At 45.0% G+C, this 19,680-nt stretch overlaps 1 protein-coding gene across 1 annotated transcript in view; it reads right to left on the reverse strand.

Moving 5' to 3' along the window:
• Positions 1 to 19,680, reverse strand: part of HIBADH (3-hydroxyisobutyrate dehydrogenase) — a 564,326-nt gene that overhangs the window by 84,853 nt on the left and 459,793 nt on the right. Inside the window, exon 5 of the mRNA XM_086941695.1 lies at positions 13,904 to 14,037. Coding sequence (XP_086797821.1) covers positions 13,904 to 14,037 — 134 coding nt within the window. The remainder of the gene's footprint in view (positions 1 to 13,903; positions 14,038 to 19,680) is intronic.

Below are 19,680 nucleotides of genomic sequence, written 5' to 3' on the forward strand. Positions count from 1 at the left end.
TCCATGAGGTCACACACGGTGTGCTCTTGGCCTGGCAGACCTCCTTGTGCCCTACCCGCTGGTCAGGTAAATTGATCCAGTATACCCCTATGTGGTGCAGCACCAGACTACGGAATGTTGTTACTCTTTTGGGATTCCGAACCTGGGATCTCATTGGGATTTCCCTACTGGGTGATGTCTGGAGTGGGATCCACTTACGTTCCTTCCAGGACCTGAATATAGTCCATCCGAAGCTCAGATCATGACTGGTAACCTGGGGAAAGGTGGTATCTCCTACATCCATCGCTCCGGAACAAACAACACCCCCAACACACTATCCCGACTCCGGGACAAGTGGGAGGGTTGGCTTGGGGCCCTGGAGGATGCTGACTGGAGAGACGCCTTGATGGCTCCCAAAATAATTGCAGTCTCAGCAAGGCTTCGGCTGGTCCAAATATATTTCCTTCACACTGCCTATCTTACACCGTTGCGCCTCCACCGCACGGTGCTTCGGCCTGATGCTTCCTGTCCACGCTCCCCTAAACCCCAAGTGGATTTTTATCACATGGTATGGTTTTGTCCTGCGGTCCAGAGGTATTGGGAATCCGTGACCGGGGAGCTCACTGATGTCCTGGGCTGGGAGGTCCCCCTCGACCCTATGAACGTACTTTTAGGCATCACCGAGGGGCTGGATGGCACTAGGGCTGAGAAGCTCTTTCTTAATACAGCTCTGGCGGTGGCAAAGAGGGACATTGCAGCTCTTTGGCTGAACACTACTGCATTTAAGTTGGCACGCTGGTGCAGGCGAGAGGACTAGTGTGCTGCACAGGTACGGCCTCTATATGCGGCCAGAGGGTGTTTCACGAAGTTTCACCGAATGTGGGGCAAATGGGTCGGGTGATAGAAGACTAAAGGGGATTGATGTACTGTCCGGGACTGGAGTGGGTATGCCGATATTTTCCTTATTTAGGTCTGTCTCTATATGCCACTGCGATGTGTTTTCGCCCTTGCCTTGTCTCTTACAATGTTTTTCTGAATGGTGCTATTATTTTTTGATGCAACCTAAATTCAATAAACATTGGTTATAAAAAAAGGTATAAGAGGGATAACTTTTACTTATTACAGGCACACAAGAGTGACTTAGTAGCAGGAAGAGGGTTCCTAAAATAATCACTATAGGAAATTTAAGGGAAAATGTTAGTCTTTAAGTTTATTAAGAAGGGTTTAAATAAGCCAACTCTGAAATTAACTTTGAATTATTAGGTAAAATATTTTCAGGTGACTCAGATACAGAGGCATCCGGGAAAAGTCTTTGGCTCGGAGGCAAAGCTTTTATTCATATGCATTTGCTTAAACTAAAATACCTGTTTTAGACATCAAGAATGCATGGGCTGGAGTTGGAGAGGGGCAAAAGTAAGGTTGTGTGTACTCCCAAATACTGGAATCATTATTATAAGGGTTGTACATTTGCCTAAAACCAAGTTGCTTGCAGATTTATAATTTAGAATGGGTACTCATTATTTTCTGGTGATTTGCAAAGAATTACTTCAATTTTTTGAGAAATTTAGAATGATTTTTGGTGAGGTGCATAATTCATGAATTTGATTGTTATTGCTCATGTAAAATGATACATGTATTTATATAGTGTAATTAATTTTAAATAAAAATCAACAGTAAGAGGTTAGATATAGATAATCTAACTCCTTTAGAAGGTTGTTACTACTGCAAGAGAGATGGGGCCAGAGGTACAAACTCCTTTTGCATTTGCAAACCAGGCGTTCTGCAATATCACAGGGTTTGCAGGAATAAAAGGGATTTTAGAATGTACAAAGTCCTTTTATGGGAGGTTTTCGAATGCTTTCTGAATCGCAAATAGGAGAGCCTTGAAAGGGACGCCTCCTTATTTCCGATATAGCAAGGAATTGATCAATGGTTTGTGACTGATTGCAGTCGCAAAACATTGATAAGTTACCGATTCGACAGAGCTGGTAACGGATTTGTAAAAGTGAAGCTTTCCGGTCTGTGAATTGTATCCACAATCCATAGTCCGTCAGACTACTGGCTGCTGCCCTAACCCCGAAAATAGGAAAATTCTATTTTTTTAAAGTAACACCTGAACACTACCTGCTTTAAAAAAGTTCTAAATAGGAATGCAAACACAGGGATAGTGCTCACCACCAATTTCCTTAAAAGCAATCTTCCCTGTCTTTGTTGCTAATCACACAGGATTGCAAATAGCAGATTTAGTAACTCAACCTATAATCCACCCGTCACTTTATAGTTTAAATCTTTTTATTACATTTTTAGAGTGCAAGGTAACAATAGCCGCAACCTACATCCACTGGCCAGTGGGGAACGATAGAGAATGCTTAACTTCATAAATGGGGTGAGACGGTATAGAATGTAGAACAAAGATAGGGAAGACAGGGCTCGGGTATCTAGAGATGGTCTGTATCCCAGTAGTGTAAACTTCTGTCCAAAGAGTGTTCTATCCTGTGTGGTTGTGGTCCTCTGGGGGGGGATTTGTCTTAGGGAGTCGAAGGACCCTGAGGTATTTCGGACACGTGAGCTCCATAAATTCGAGGATAAGAATTCTATGGTGGTGCCCCAAGTTTTGTCGCATCTGGGGAGTGTGTGTTTAAGACTTGCCGTTATCTTTTCCATGCCCACAACCTCCCATACTCTATGTAACCTGTCCAGTCTGGTCGGGACCTCCTCTGCTCCCCATTTAGCCAGGAGCACCTGCATAGGGGCGCCCAGCGCTAAGGTGATCGCTCTCCCATGTCAGGACTTGAGAGGGTATGTAAGCGCGTTGGGGAGTGCCAACAGAATGTAGCTGGGAAATCTGGATATTTCCGTGCAGTATTTGGTGGCTATGTGATGTCTCACATAATTGAGTCCCAATGCGCTTGTATCCTCGGGCAGTGCCAGAGAATATGTGTGAGGGCACCAGGATGTCCGCAGGGTCGCCAGCAAAGATTATCCACCACAGGCTTCCACCATGCGATTCTATTGGGAGTGTATTACTAATAATGTGCTATTTTCAGGAATATTTCCTTTTCTGCTGTACCACAGGAGGAGGCCCTGGCCTTATGAATGATATTGTGCCACTCTCTGGGGGAGAACTCGCGTTCAAGTTCTGATTCCCATCGGTGATGCGCTGGGGATTTATTACTACGTTTATGCGTGATCAGGAAGGCATATATATCGGATAGCAGGCGCTTATACGAATTCCGGGTTATATACCATAGCTCAAATTTTGTTAGGCTAGCATGGGGGTGTACCTGTGCTGGAGTTTCCCAGTGGCACAAAGCAAGGTATTGCCAATATGCGTTCCTGGGGACTCCACAGTCTGAACTAAGTTGGGGAAATTCCATTACTCTCTTCTTGTCGAAGAGATCGCCAATTGTTTTGCAATTGACCTTCTGCCATTTTAGATAGCTATTCCCTTCTCTAGCCGGGGGGTGGGGGGATTTTAGTGGTGACATGGGGGTTGAGAGTCCACAGGGTTCCTGCACCCTACCCCACACCCTGAGGGTGGCCATCAGAACCCGGGAAACATAAACCCTGACCGGGTGATGTCATTTAGGGAGCCAGGTACCTTTCAAATATGAACTCCTGAGATCAATAAAGCACCAGTGCTTCCGACTCCAAATTATACCATTCGATCATGTATCACAATTGTGCTGCCTGAAAATATCGCACCAGGTGCGGAACACCAAGCCCACCCATCCTCCTGCCACAGGTACGTTTGGTGTCGTGCGAGGTGTGCTCTCCTCCCTCGGCAGATAAAGCCCCAGATAAAGTGCTGCAGGTGGGGTGGGGGCTGCAATGGGAACATCTGCGTTACATACAAGATGCATGGCAAGAGTCATTTAAATGGCCGCCAGCCTACTCAATAACAACATTGTGTGTTTCTTCTAGGAAAAGAGCTCCCCCCAAATCTCGGTAAATAGCGTAAATATTTCACCTGGACCATCGATTCGATCATGGGGAATATCCGCAGCCCAAAGTAAGGGATACCCCAGGGGCCCACGCAAATTGAAACTGCGCCACTAGCAGCTGTTGTTCAGCTTTGGGAAGGGTTACGCTGAGCACTTGCGTTTTTTGGATGTCAAGTTTAAAGCCAGAGGCCTGGTTAAGGCCTCTATTTCTCCTAAAAGGGGAGATAAGGAAATTAACGGTTGTGTGAGGAAGAGCACCACATAGTCCACATTAAAGAAGATCTTGTGTTCTCTATCTCCCATCCGGATCCCGGATCCCGGAAATCGAGGGATGTTGGCAGACTCTTTCAGCAAACGGCTCCATATAGAGCGCAAATAGTAGGGGTGATAGCGGGAACCCCGGCCTGGTACCCCTCATGATCCGAAAGGGCAGAGAGGTGACCCCGTTCACCCTGATGCACGCCTCGGGACCAATATATATACAATCCACCCACCGCAAGAATCGTTCGCCGACACAAAACCTATATAGCACCTGCTTCAAGTATGGCCAATGGACCCGATCAAATGTCTTCTTGGCATCCACCGACAGAAGCACAGCAGGCTGCTGGGTAAGCTGTATTTTATCCAGGAGGTGGCACAATCGCAGAGTCCCATCGCTACAGCTACGCTCCGGGATAAAACCGGATCGGTCCGGGTCCACAAGGCCCTGCATGTAGGGGGCCAGACGAGCAGCAAGTATGCCAGTAAAAACATGAAAATTAAGATTTAAGAGGGATATGGGGCGGTAGGAGGCATAATCTAATGGATCTTAGCCCAGTTTAGGTATCACAACCACCTCCGCCATAGCCATCTTAGGGGTCAGGGTTCCAGTTTTGTTAAAGGAGATAAAGAGACGGACGAGCAGCGGGGTGAGGTCAGAAGCAAAGGTTTTATAAAAATCGGCCAAAAAAAGGGCTTTCCCCGAAGTAAGTCCCCGGATGGCCCGTAGGACCTCGTCTGGGTGGCTATCCGCATCTAGTTTGGTTGAGTCTGGGAACCGGAGAGAGGCCACCGGCGCCTGGCGCACTTAGGCCTCGTCCGCCGCCGGATCCAAACGATCCGCCGTGTAGAGATTGGTGTAAAAGGCAGCAATGACGCAATCATCTGATAGAAGGACCTCACCTTGGGGGTTTCTGATCCTACAATGCAACAAGCATTTGTCTGAGAGAGAAGCAAGTGTGCAAAAGTTCCCAGGCTTTGTTTCCCCCTTGTAGTAGTGTTGCTTAGTGTGCAAGAGAGAATACTCTACTCGGTCGTACTCCAAGGCCCTAAATTGCTTCCGCACGGTGTTGAGTTGCCGTCTGGTCAGCGCCCGTACGGTGGTGCACCCCTTCCAACTCACTGATCTGCGACTCCAGGTGCTCCAGTTTGTCCCTCCTTTCTTTGTTCAGGCCCAAAGCCATGGCTAGAAATTGCCCCCGTATCACGGCCTTCAGCGCGTCCCACACCAGCGAAACAGAGGCCAAGCCCTTATCATTAGTTATTAAATAAGTTTGTATAGCTGCCCGAATTTCGCTAATGTTGGTGTCCTATAGGAGCAGCTTGTGGTTTAATCTTCACGGTCTCTGGCATGGGGATCCCTCAGCTAGCTGTAGTACAAGTGAAATCGGGGAGTGATCCGAGAGAGCAGCCGTGCCTATCATGACCTCTCGAGTGTCCCTCCTAACTCGCGGGGATGTCAGAAACAGATCTATGTGTGCATAGGTTTGGTGTGCCGCAGAAAATAAAGTATACTCCTGAGCAGTGGGATAGCGGTGTATCCAGGCGTCTGTCAAACCAACCTCTCCCAGCTTCTGTATCATAGAATCTGAGAGTGACCGTGAATGTCCCATCCGTTAGTCAGGTACTATATTAAAATCCCCCCACTATTAAATTATCATCCTAGGATAAGAGGATGGTGTTTAGTGTTTCCCGGAGGAATGTTTCCTGGTGTTCATTTGGGCTGTAGACAGAAGCTATATTTTATGTATGAGTCCCCAATGCTACCTGCAGCGCCAACATCTTACCTGGAGTCGCTGCATGCACGCCCAGCACTGTCCCCAGGAAGTGTGTTGCTAAGAGAATGGCCACACCTGCCTTTTTCCCCGCCACAGAGAAAAAATATTGTCGGTTAAACTAATTGAACCGGAGGCACTTCCAATCGGTGCGCAGTAGGTGTGTTTCTTGCAATTGGCAGATGTCGCATTTTGGATCTCTAAGCATAGCAAGGAACGTGCGCCTTTTAATAGGTGTATTGAGACCCCGGACATTAAAGATCAGTATCAAAACCTTACGTGTAGTCATGGGGACGGGTTAGGGGGACACCATGGGGCTGCACATCGTGAAGATTCATGGCGGAGGCTGTGGCCTTCCACCCATACCCCCCTCCCATCCCCCCCCACCCCAGGAAGCGGTAAGCAGCCGTGGTCAGGCAGTGGGAGTCCTCACCAACTCCAAACCCCGTTTGATCCCTGAGAGGTGGAGCTACTCTGAACCCGTTGCTATTGCCCCACATGGAAATCCAAATATTAAAGCCTTGCCTGGTTTAGTACCCACTGAGATTTAAAGCTTACCATCCCAAAACTGAGGCCCCCACTATCTGCCAAAGACTGTCCCTACATATCTGTGATTCTTCCCACTCTGGCGTACCCAAGTATCTCCAGGCCGCCTAGCTGAGTCCCTGTCCCTACCTGTGGAGAAGCTGTCTCTGGACGCCAAAAGGAAAGGAGAGGGGGAAGATATAAGATGAGAGCAGAATAATAGAAACAAAATAACAAGAGAACTGCCCTCCATTGGGCTTTGGCCACACCATTGTGCAAGGGTCCATATGACCGGTAGTCGGTCATTACCTCGAGTGGAACCAGCTCCCTCCACCAAGGCCGATTTCGATTTCTACTGGGACACATCATCCAGTCGCTGAGGCCCGAGGACTAAGGAAAGGTGCATGACTTTTAATTTAGTTATTAGAGGATTCTCCTAGATCATCTCGACTCTGTAATTTCCGAAGCAAGGTTTCTGTTTCTTTCTGGGTTTAGAGGGTCTTGTGCGCTTCTCCCTCCTGTCCCCCAGTCACCTGCCCAGTTTCGGTGGCCCATGAGAAGTTGTGTCCTCTTTCTGCCCCTCTGGGGCTCCCTCCACCTTCAAGTTGATTCCAAGAATCTCCTGGGCCTCTTTTAGGAAACGCACCACCTGTACCTCCTTGTTCCACAAGAAGGTCAGTTTGACAGGATGACCCCGGGGACAGAAGATTCCTTTGTCGCGCAGATAAGTTGTAGCTGATATCAGGGTTTTACGGTGCTGAAGAGTGAGGGGTGGGAGGTCTTGATAGATTCCAATCTGAAGACCCTCAAACATGATGATTGCTTTGTCCCGGGTTGTGTTCATTATGACTTCCTTCTGTTTGTATGAATGAAGGCAGGTGAGGATGTCCTGTTGCTGACCTAGGCTTGAGGCTGGCCTTCCAACACAGTGAGTACGATCCAGGTTGATCTCTGTCTCCAAGCGCCGGTGCGACGTAGCGGAAGAGGAGAGTCACCCACTCCTCCAGTTGCCTGCCCTCAGCCTGGAGTGGCACTCCTTTGATGCAGATGTTGGACCGCCCCGATTGGTCTTTGAGTTCCAACAGTTCCTGGGCATGGTCAGTTAGCGCCTCATCTCTATGGTAGCCAGATCTCTCAAGTGAATCCATGTAGTTGCCGATTTCTTGGATTTCCGTTCTGAATTGTTTAATGTCAGAGGCGACATCTGCCTTGGGCCCGCAAAGGGCCAAACAGTTGTTCCAGGAAGCCACGAGTGATCGGTTCCTCCGTATGCTAACCCGCAAGGTCCATATCCTTCTCTTGGGTTTGGGCCGGCAGCTGCTCGGAACCATGTCCGTCCGCCCTCTTAGAGCCTGGCTTCCGCAAGAGGTCCTTGATCGTGGGCTCCTTTCTCGCCCGGTGATCATCTGGGTGAGGCCTCCTCTGTGAGGGCCCTGAAGGGTCCTCTCTCCGTAATCAGATCAAGTTCGGGCCACTGAGAATCAGCGGGGGACACCCGTATGCCCTCCCTCCTGTTCTCATGCTGTGTAGTCACAGGCACCCAGTCTCCCTTGTTGGCAGAGGTGGGACACACACTTGGAGGGTAGGCCGCTTCTTTGAGGACCTTCATGCCCAACCCCTCTTTAGTAAGATCGGTGGAGAGTCAGATGAGGTTGGCGGGTCGCTCATGGGTCGAAGCCTTGGTTGCTGTTATGGTGGTTCCACCCTCCACCCCTTCCTTTGGCTGTGGACTCACTGCTCTGCTGCAAGTCTCCAACCTCTCAGCCAGGGGTCCGACCAGCCTGTGGAGCGGTCCTCATTCGTTTTTGCTGGTGCCTGCCTTCTTCAGGGCCCACTAGGGGTATCAGGCTGTCCCCCTATATCAAGCGACCCCAGGTGATCCAATACCAGGTTGTCTCAAGGCCTACCACCGACCCCCCCCCCCCCCCCCCCCCCCATCCAAAACGGCTGCGTCAGTACTCTGTCTGCTCTGGGGCCTTCTCCGCCGTTTAAGTTCTTCCCTGCAAACCAGACTTCTCGCACCGCCGCAGGGTGCAATTCGGGCGCAGCGCTCGTCTTGCTCGTGGTGACGGCCAGTGCTTCAGGCGGATGTTGTTGGTAGGGGACCAGGAGTCAGGTCCTCCGTTGCCTTCATGGTGGGGCGCTCCACCTGCCCCTCCATTGAGTTGTGGCCTCACCGCCCCACTGCGCGTCTCTGGCTCCCAGCAAGGGATACGGCCTACTTTTGGCGTCTGCTGGTGCCGGCCTTCTTCGGGGCCCGATGGGAATTCCTGGTTGTCGCATCTGTAGGAGGTGGCCTCGGGCAGTCCTTGGGCCCGATCCCACCCTATTCGTGTGGGTGTCATTGTGGCTTCCTGGCCCACCTCTGGCTCACCATCCAGGATGGCCTCTGGACGTCCTTAGCAGCTCTCGTCCACGTTAGGCCACACACCTCCGCTCAGATCCTTCTTGCGAACTGTGTCTCACAGCACCATCGGACGTCGTCCAGGCGTATCACACATCTCCCCAGCGGGCGCAGTCAGCTTCTTCAAGCGGGGCCAGAGTCGGCAACTGCTCGGCTGCACCCCAGCTTGATACCAGGGCAGCCCGCTCACAACCCCTCTGCAGTTGCTCCGAAGCCGCTCAGAACTCTGATTAACGTCTCAGTGCCTGCCACCAGTGTTCCGGCCCTCAGGCCTCTCCTCTACGGCACACAGGGAACCGGGAAAGCAAAGTGGATGCTTATTATCGGCCTTGAAGAGTGGAGCTCCGAAGAACCTCAGCCACCTTGGCCACACCCAGTCTTTCTCTTTGGTGAGAACATTTAATGCAGTCTTCAGTTTAACAATTGACTTAAACCCATGGTCCACGGCCACCTTTAGGGTCCTCCTTGTTTTTTCCAGAGTCTTCAGTTTAACAGGCAGAACCTTACATAAATACATTTGTGCTACTAGCATAAAACAAAGTTGATGTTAATAAAGTCAATGGCTTAAGCCCCAATTCCTACTCAAGAGTCCAAATGAAGGTTTTATTGACATGATGCTCATCAAAGTGGCATTAAAAAACCAAGACCATTGTTAACAGTCTTATGTATTATTCAACAAGATGCAATTTTCACAACATGACTAACTAGAACCAGGGGTCCTTCAAACTGAGCATTAGCCGCCATCTTCCCCCATCGCTCGTCCTCGTCTAAGGCATGCTGATACAACTTGCATTCAGTGTTAGTGTAATGCAAATCATCAAAATAGAGGTTTTCAAAACTAACTGAATTGTTTTCAAACAAATGCCTCATGTATGATGATTTCAGATCTTACAAAAGCATTTGAGAAGGTCAACAGTTCTAATCTGTGGTAGAAACACTCGGCTCAGGGTACGACTGGAGTAAAGAGAAGCAACATAAATGTACACACCAGCTTCAGTAATATATAAGCATATAGGTAAGGTTTCTGACTCATTTAGGCGGACAGAAAGCTTTGATCATGATTGCTTTCTTAAGGTTATAAGGGAACCCAATAGAATTGGTCAGGGACCTTGGGTAGTAACAAGTTTTAAACACAGTGGTCCCTAAACATGGACAATGAAGTTTCCAAGAATGAATATAGAACCAGAATCCCCACTATATTTGAATCTGTCCAGCCGGACAGATATATTTTTTATTCTGAAAATGTAAATTCAAAACAATGAAGTGTGACACAAGCCTGCGTCCTACTAGGTGTACATACAGAAAAAACAAAAAACAAACTGGAAAGCTCAGGCAGAGCAACTTGCTTGCATGTTATACATTTGATTAGTGCAAGCAGAAATATGGTGAAACACCATTACACATAAATGATATGCATTGGGGAAGTGTTTACGGAGTGCGTATGGTCGACGAAGTTTCGATTCTTTTTGGACAATAGTGGGATCATCATCAGGACACTGTATTTAAATGCCTGAGTAAAGGATGCCGGTTTCCATATGAAATTCACTGGAATGGATGTGTACCGTGTCCGCGGTTACACTGCTGCGACTGATATGCTGAACCTTACCCTAAGAAGGGTAAGGCCAGAAAGTGGATGAACCACATCCGCGGTTATCCGCTTGAAGCGGTGGTTTCAATGAACTGGGTGTCGCGGAACGCTGATAGTAAAAGAGTGTCTTCACAGCATGCCTGCCTGATGTGGGGTTGCAGGAGAAGACTTCTCGGCTGGACAGTTTCAAATAGAGTGCTGATTCTGGATCTATATTCATTCGTAGAAACTGCATTGTCCTTGTTTAGGGACCACTGTTTAAAACATGATTACTTTCTTAAGCACTTATATTGACGCTCTTCTTACTAGACTTAAATTCTGTACAGCAGAGTTTGGATGATGAGTAGCTACGGCCCTCCAATACCTGAATTGCATACAATTTTGGTCTGTCCTGCATGTTTAAGATGCTGGCCTCCCAAATTTGACAGCTGGAAGCCTACAGTGCATGTACACTAAGACGTACAAACATTTTGACAGGAATTTATGAAGTGTAAACATGGACAAGACCAGGTGTGTTTTTTAAAAGGTAGACGCCGCTACTGATGGAACATAATGGGATCTGATGTCAAAAGCACACACTTAGGTTTGACCATCACAATGGCAAAAAGGTCAATTAAGTACTGCTGGTTGAGAAAACCACATTTCGAAAGTTGTTGGATTGGTAAATGTATGCTTTAAGTGAATAAAGACTTGCTGCTGTGCACCGAGGAGCTGTACAATCAAAAGTGTACTGTGGGTGCAAAGTTCAAAAAGAACAATTGATGGACAGAATGCAGAACAATGTCATATATTCACCCCAGTACAGAGATCTGGGCCTAAATCCATTGTGTTTTTTGCTCGCCATGCCATTCCTGTTTGAACCCAGCCATATGCAAATCAGTCTTAACCCTGCGTCCAATGGGATCAGTCCAGCCCGAACAGCCAGGCCAGGTCCTCCTTGGACTGGAAACAAGCATCCTAGGACTGTTTTCGGGGTTCACCCATCATCAGCCAGTATAGCTTGACTCGAGTGGCATGGAGAGCACAGGACCCACGTCTGGGCATACCCGTCCAACTCGGGGTAACAAATGCAAAAAGAACAATTGATGGACAGAATGCAGAACAATGTCATACATGTGGGTGCAAAGGGCCTGCGCTGTACTTCTCTGACCAGATCATGCTGGCACAAATATACCGCTTGGAGTGTTGCCCTTCCAAGTAAGGAAACGCTGCCTCTGCGCCTATTGCATATTACATAACTGGGGCAGAGGCAAAGGAGCCATCAATGGGTGCACTTCCTTGTGTCCCAAATAGAGGTGGTGCAGCGTTAGCGTGCCCATTGGGCACTAATTGGCAGGGGGGAAACATGGTCCTAGAGACCCCTCAGACTAAGCCCTCCATGCGCGAGCAGTCACTCACTGCACCCTTCTGCAAGGGGTCTCTGCCCCTTTTCAAATACGGGCCAGGTCGCTGCATCTATAGTGAAAGGTAAACTGATAACTTCAAACAGCCAGTCCGCCTTTCCCTAATGCTTTAATTGTGACCTCGCACACTGACGCGGACTGCGCCAGGAACCGGGTCAAGATGGCACAATGGCACAGACCAGTGCAGTGCGCTATATCTGCGATCTCGGGCCAGAGGATCGATGTGAAAATAAAGTCAATGGCCTTTTATTGTAGTGAGGTTTTGGAAAAGGAAAAGTTGCTGGCATTGGACACTATGCAGAGCTGCTACCTTCAGACAATATTGGGAGTGTTGCAGTGTGCCCCAGGAGGGGGCATTTAATGACACTGGAAATAGTGATGACAAACTTGTAACTCTAAACAGGACAGAGTGCAGTGGCCGAATAGGATAATTCTCTAGACAGGACTAAATATAGTTGGTTTGGGGGCGCCACTTTGGAAGTTGTGGAACCTTGAATTGTACAGTGATGGAGCATTGATAGTAAACAATATGGTGCGAGATACGAAGGACCATGTTTAGCAGACTGGGGAAGGATGAATTCATATTTTGACCTCTTTAAACGTATATGCTAGATTCAAAATACAAATCTCAGACTGAGCAACACTTCACCTTCGTACAATCGGCCAAAGTGATTGGACATGTAAAAGCCAAAGAAGTCGCCTGGCTCTTAATTTCATCATTGCAGACGAGGAGGTAGAGAGGGCATGGTCGGCATTGTGTTGCTGCTATTGGGATTTGAAAAAGCACCATCTCATACCATGGTTCCTGCAGGGTCAAAACGAGGCACTAGACCCCTCCATCCCCTTAACATGGATAGTGCTGCACTAGATTATGATGTACCGAATACAACTGAATGCACTTAAAGAGATAGACTGAACAGGGTTTAAACCAGGGAGAGGCACTACAACCGTTTATTTAGTATTCAGTGGCATGAGAGAACTCCGAGCAGTCCATTCAGCAGAACTCGGAGGGGGGGTCCAAGGTGAACGGATGAAGGAGAGCATGGATCCGAACAGGCAATGAGAAGAAAAAATTCTATTTATGGTAACATTATTTCTTCCCATGTGACCTCTTTCATGGAAAGTAAAAAGTATGACAGGGTAGGAAAGCTTCAAGCGTGTGATGGAACACTACGCTTTGGAGCTAGTTCTGAGATCCTTGCTACAAGTGAGTGAAATAGAAGTGGTAAAGAAACAATGCAGAACTTAAAATATTTCTTTCATATCAATCGAGTGAAGGAGTTTATGGATTGTGTAATGCCCGAGAGTTTTCACTGTACCTTTTTCCAGTGTATTCGGAATTGTTGTATTTTTTTACGACTGTCACCATGAAAGGCTACAGTGCCTTACAATTATTCCAAACCCTCGCAGAGCTTCAGGCACTTCCAAAGACAAGGCATGCTTTACAGCTTGGATATTCTAAAAAGCAACCACCGTGTCTATAAGGTGGTAACATACACTCTGCCAGCTAATGCAGGCCGTCTTAAACTTCTGTGCCAGATAGATGTTGACCAGGAATGGTCCCCGAGAAGCGTAGCAAGAATGAGTCAGACACACTTGACTCATGGGTCTCACTGGTAATAATTGAGTGACGGGGTACCTAGATAGGACCTAAGTCACTATCTGTTTATTAGGAGTGAGTAGTCAATTCATTCAACCTTTGTGAAGCTTCTTGATGACACTTCTGGGTTTGATATAAAAATAAGGACGCATTTGGAAGTGGAGCCGTGGGTCTCTTATGACACTATTTTTACATTTCACTCTGGGAAATGTCCGTACCGGCCAAAATCATTCAAAGACAAATGAGAAATAGTCAAATGGGATGCTTACCTACAATTTCCACTTTTTTATGTGCTGTGAAACTAATATAACCCTTATTAAAACAATTTTGGCATAACCCTTATCATAGATTAAAAGGAAAACCTGTGAACAGGAAAATAGCATAAAAACAAAGAAAATACTTTCCTTTAAGGATTACTAAGTTATACCTGTCCAGTTCCAACTTCTCCGCAATAGACGACATTTGCTCCCATGCAGCTCAATAGTTCTTTAGCAGCATCAAACTCCTGCTCAACTCCACCAACCATAAATGTAAGGTTTCCAGATCGTGCAGCTCCAACACCTGAGGAATACATATTTAGGTTATTCATAATCATGACAACATATTCAGTTTAGCTGTCATCTCATAACCATGTGAAGCAACCACATTTTCTCCAAACCCTCAAGTGTGCAGCTGTATACACTGATATTGACACATTACTTACAAATGGCCCCAAATGTTACAGAAAAATGAGAAAAACAAGAAGGACTAAATCACTTCCATCTAATCACTGCAAATCAATTACATCTCATGACATGAAAATGCAATCTAAAAACAAAAGACTCTTTTGAGGTAGGTTAATGGTACTAGCACAGACCGAAACTGCAACCAATTCAATAATAGGATTTAGGAAGCAAGGTTTGAAACCTTGTATTCAGATTCCAGAATGGCATGCCCATACTACGGAGGGACCCCACAATGAAGCATGCCACTTTAGATTTAAAAAAAGTATATGCAATCTGAAATGTGCAGATACGTTGTACACCTTTATCTAGCAGTGTTCTAATAATGTAATGCTGTTTAACACGCATCATGCCCATCCTTAACAACAAGAATTATAAGATGGCCTCTTTTTTTTACTTCACACTCATTTTGGTGTCCAGAATGACCGGATCCTGGGGTCCTTTTTAAACAAAAGTTGATGAATTAAGGCAGCATGTTGCCTACCCATCCCCGCACCAGGATGGGTATGTCATGAAGTGGGTGCTCTTCCATGTCAGTATCAGGATTTTTCAACTAGAATTAAAACACCAAAGCCCTGAGCCATGATACCCATGTATTGTTGAGCATTAAGAGAACATGCCAGCTACTGTTTAGCACTCAAGGCAGCTGGAGGTTGTGATTATCCTTCCTAGCGCTGGCACACCTTGTGCTCACCGAAGCTCTGTAGAAATCTAATGTTTAAAAACTTAGTAACGAGGGAAATTAGTATACAACTTCTTCTATGTCAAGTGTTTCACTACACGAATACACGTTCTTGAACCAAAGCCAAGGAGTATTCAAATTGAAAATACTGTGAGGGGGACCTACAATTTGGCCTAATTAACCTGGACAACTCTAAAATGAGAGTGATGCTGCTGCTATGTACACATATCAAAGAATCTTTACTCTTTTACAGAACCCTAGGTTAGGTCTGACCTCAAAAATCATCATTAAAGCCTTACAGATCAAAGTGAATTAGATATGTTCAGGAATTATACAACTACGAAGTCGTACAAAAATTAACCAAAACCATGAGATACTGCACAGTTGTTGTTATCAATGTTTCAGAGTTCAAATTGGACTACTGTACCAATCAAATGTCAAGTACTTAATAAACTTTCTAACATGGCTGCATTGTCAAATCCCTTCGTTGTTACAGTAAGGAATAAACAATCATACATATATAATTGCTTAAAATAATAGTCGTGGTAAACTGCTGCAAAAGGCAGGAAAATTACCTTTTTGGGGGGTATAGGGAGCACTGTATCGCACAAGATGTTATTTTGCCTGGAGAGCTTAAAAACACAGCGCAATTCCTGCCCACTGTACCCTTGAACGGACCCTGATGAAACAGAGCAAGTCTTAACAGCACAAGTTTTGCAGGATACTGATTTTTCGTATTTTGTGAAATCAATCACAAAGACTGGATTTTACACAAGATCAGTCCTAAAATGTTGTACAGTTTTCAGGGTAAATATAGAATTGTGGCCAGATATCTTAGTATAGGAGTAGACATTCAAGATCAGTTACAGTCTAAAACATTATAAAAATTTTTATAATATAGGATATTATACCCACAGAAACGCAAGAGAGATCCTTGCAGTAGTCAAAACACATCCACTTCAAGCAGTATGACTTTGCCAATGTCTTATGATGAAATACCTCCACCTCTGCTGTACAAAGGCTGTATTGTATATTTTCAACCACCGAAGGAGTCAATCAATTGTAAACTTATTAAAGCAAAAGAAACCCGTCCTAGCCCGTCACAAATTATGACAAGGGAAAATGAAATGTTTATTTTAATACATTTACATAAAGAGAAGAATACAGGTAACTTACTCCCTTCCTCGGATACATATGTTTGGCTAATTTAACACCGACTCTCAAGCATGTTTCACTATCAATTCTACATATAGTTTACAAAAAGATGTTCATATTTACAAACTTTTGATTTGTGAGCATATGCACCCGAACATGTTATCAACATGCTGACTGCTGGAAGCAAATCAAGCCTTTGAAAGAGGATCTTTTTCTTCTGATACGTCTTAGGGGTCAGCACAATTAATTGCCCAAATTTACTTGAAGGTCTCAAGCTAACATTTAATTTTGTTAATGCTGAAAAATATGTAACAAGTGGGGCCAATAAAGAAAGCACTCGAAATCTACTGCATCGTGGGATCTATTCAGAAAAAAACAGTACTTTCTTCTCCATATAGCTTCTTTTATGTATGTATTTATGTATGTACTTAACAGTAATAACACATGTTTTTCCCCATGAAACGCTCATAAATCACAGAGGACAGTAGTTGGGTATTGATCAATTGTGCTTTTGTCATGTATAATATTGGCAAAGACATACACACATCTAGGAGAGAAAAAGTGTAAAATTTGTTTTGCAAACAAGTGTATAAAACACATTTATATTAGAGTGGGGTAAAATTCGCAGGCACCCTTTGAGTTGCAAAAGATAACTTTTCAATGCAGTTCAGAATTCTTCGAGATAAAGATGCACAAATGCTTGGTGGTAGGGTGTTTCAGTGGAGTGAGCCTAGGATGTGGAAGGACCAGAACTTGAAGGAAGTGGAGTGTGGTCTTGGAATGCCTAAAAGGTTATGCTAAGTTGGTCTTGGGTTCAGAGTAGGTGAATATGCGATAGGATGTGAGAGATCTAGTTAGGGTCCTGGCCATTTATTACCTTGAAAACAAGTGTCAGTTGCTTATATAAACCACTGTTTCGTTAGATAGCCAGTGAGCCGAATGGTGGCATGTTGAGGTTGGAATGTGTCTATGTAGACTGAAAAATGTTCCGATGGCAATGTTTATGACCTTTTCAAGTGGCCAATAGAGTAATGAGGAAGCCTAAGTAGTAAACAATGTTAGTAATCAAGCTTGGGGAGTATTAGTGGGTGAATTCATGTTTTTGCTTGCTGAAAAGGATGCAAGGGTGGATTTTATATAGGTGTACTAGCATCTTGCTGAGGTTGATGTGCTGGGTATGTAGGATTCTATTTTCATGTGTGGGCTGAAGAGCAATTCAAGATTTCTGGGAGGAGGAATATTTCAGAATATCAGTCGGAAAGGACATTGGGTCACTTGGAGAGGTGAATGCTGCTTTAGATGGAAAATATAGGAACCCAGTTTGAAGCGATTAGCATAAATAACCAAAATCTTAAATAGTATCCTCTCTTTTAAACAACAGTGTAGGGAGGAGATAAAGATGCACCTGTACTCCACCGCACTCAAGGGTGGGAAAAGGAAAAATCTTTCTTATATACAACCCTCACCCACTTTAGTAGTGGCATGATTCATCATCAGGTTCACCCGGACTCCTAAAGGTCAGGGTGGGCTCGACCTTATTCCAGGGAGCTCTTCGAAGAAGTATTTGTTTTTTTGGGAGTTATATTCTAATAGATATGAGAACTCCTCATCCACCTCAAGGTATCCCTTTATTCGCGGGTGAGTGGCAATGGCTAAAAACAATGAATATACAGGGTAACCAGGATACTGTGGTCCTATGACCCTAACCTAAAACGCCAACATGTTTCTTCCCTACTCTATTAGCATAAAAAGGTCCTGGGCATTCTTCAGGGCAATAACAGAGAAAACGAATTTCCCCCAGTGACGCACTACTGCAATTTTTACAGATAAATGCGTAGCATGCAGAAGGTAAGCTTGTGCATGCAATATAACAGTTTGTGTACTTGTTGTGTATTGGAAGTACCCCAGATGTAAATAAATTATACTTATCAGGGGTAGCCCCTGTAGTCAAGCTAGCTTCAAGGGTCCCTACCCTTTGCAAACCTGTTCACTGCCCCACTCTCCCTGGCTGATTAGCATTAATGACCCTAGAGCTGGGCAGTGACAGATAGCAGTGAGACAGTCTGAGACACAAGCTGGAGTGAAAAAGGAGAAAGGATGAAAAAGATTTATGTATGATCAACAAAGATGGTATGATATCCTAAACGAAGAAACAATATCCATATTTGTGATGCATAGTGAGACAATGAGAGGACTGGGTACCAATCCTGAGGTAAAGTCCATTGCCTCTAGTTAAGCACAACATTTTTATCATGTTGGATAAGGCCCTTGGAAGGTCTTTGCTCTCCAAAGGTGTCTCTTATTCTACTTTTTCCCATCCTGGGTTGTTTTTCATCATGTCTTAGAGAGAAAAACAGCTAAAGTTCGTTTTTGTATTGCTAACATCCATCAACTTTCTCAAAGCAATTCTTTTAGAATAGGAAAAATGTTGCAATATCTTTTGACCAATCTAAATCAGGTCGAAAGGCCTCTCTGGCAGACAAGCTTATTGCATACGGGTTCTGACCAATACGAGAGCCGGAACAAGCTTTCTAGAAATGTCTCCCTGCCTCATGTAACAACAAAACTGCATTCATGGTTCTACATTACAAAGCACTACATTCAACCTCATATAACACACTCATGCACGTTCATTTTCTATTTCAGAAACAAGGCTTTACAAGAATGTTGCATGGTTAATGGTAAATCTATATTATTTGCCAAAGCATGCCAGTCTTTTTTAATGTATTTGTGATATTAAAAGATCCACACACCTATGGCTATTTTTACATTATTCAAGCATGTTTACAACTGATGGTTGTTTAAAAAAAAGCCAAGAACCGTTCTCAGTGAAAATATTCCGTTTAGCATCATAAACCTGTGGTCACAGAAATTTCCAACCTGAAAGCAATAATGAATTTCTTGTAACAAGGAAATAATAATGTTCTGATGAATGGCTCTGAGGGTTTCACAGCATCACCCTGATCCACATTAAATGCTTAATGTTGTCTTGTTAGCTGGTTAGCCTCAAATTTACTGTGTGACATGATTGCAAAGATCACGGCATTTATACCCAGTAAGGATTCCATCCTGCTCCTGAAGCTATTTTTTATTCAAACCACATCGCGGCCTTTAACGCTAATCCTGTCATCTGACCTGCAGCAAATTAAGTCGACGGCTGAAGTCAATGCTTGCAAACACAATCCTGTACTATCCATCATAGGTCACCAGCTACCTTTCTAGATTACAGACTTCCAAAGAGCATCGGGGAGACATTTATTAGAGCGAAATTAACGCCAACACTAGTCCTCAGCTGGTTAATCTTTTGTCAGCTGCACTTTTTCACTTCCACAAACACTTATGTTTCAAGTGGAATAAAATAAATTAGTAGGGTCAAAAAAGATGAATGCTAAACAGTTAATCTTCAAACACAAATTGCTATGTGGTGCAACTCGCAATCTTTTATCATTACCGAATTGTGCTTCAACAGCTCATTAGGATGACCATTTGTCAGAAAACCATCAGAAAATCTGGGTAATTAGGCCTAATTGCGGTAGTGTCAAGACCACAGAACCACCTTTATGATTTATAGTTTTATACTTCTATACGTATATAGAAGAGTTTTTGTGTCTGGCCGGATTGGCATGACTTAGTTGTGTTCAAGCT

This window comes from Lissotriton vulgaris, chromosome 10 (assembly GCF_964263255.1).
Source record: "Lissotriton vulgaris chromosome 10, aLisVul1.2, whole genome shotgun sequence".
Classification (NCBI taxonomy): domain Eukaryota; kingdom Metazoa; phylum Chordata; class Amphibia; order Caudata; family Salamandridae; genus Lissotriton; species Lissotriton vulgaris.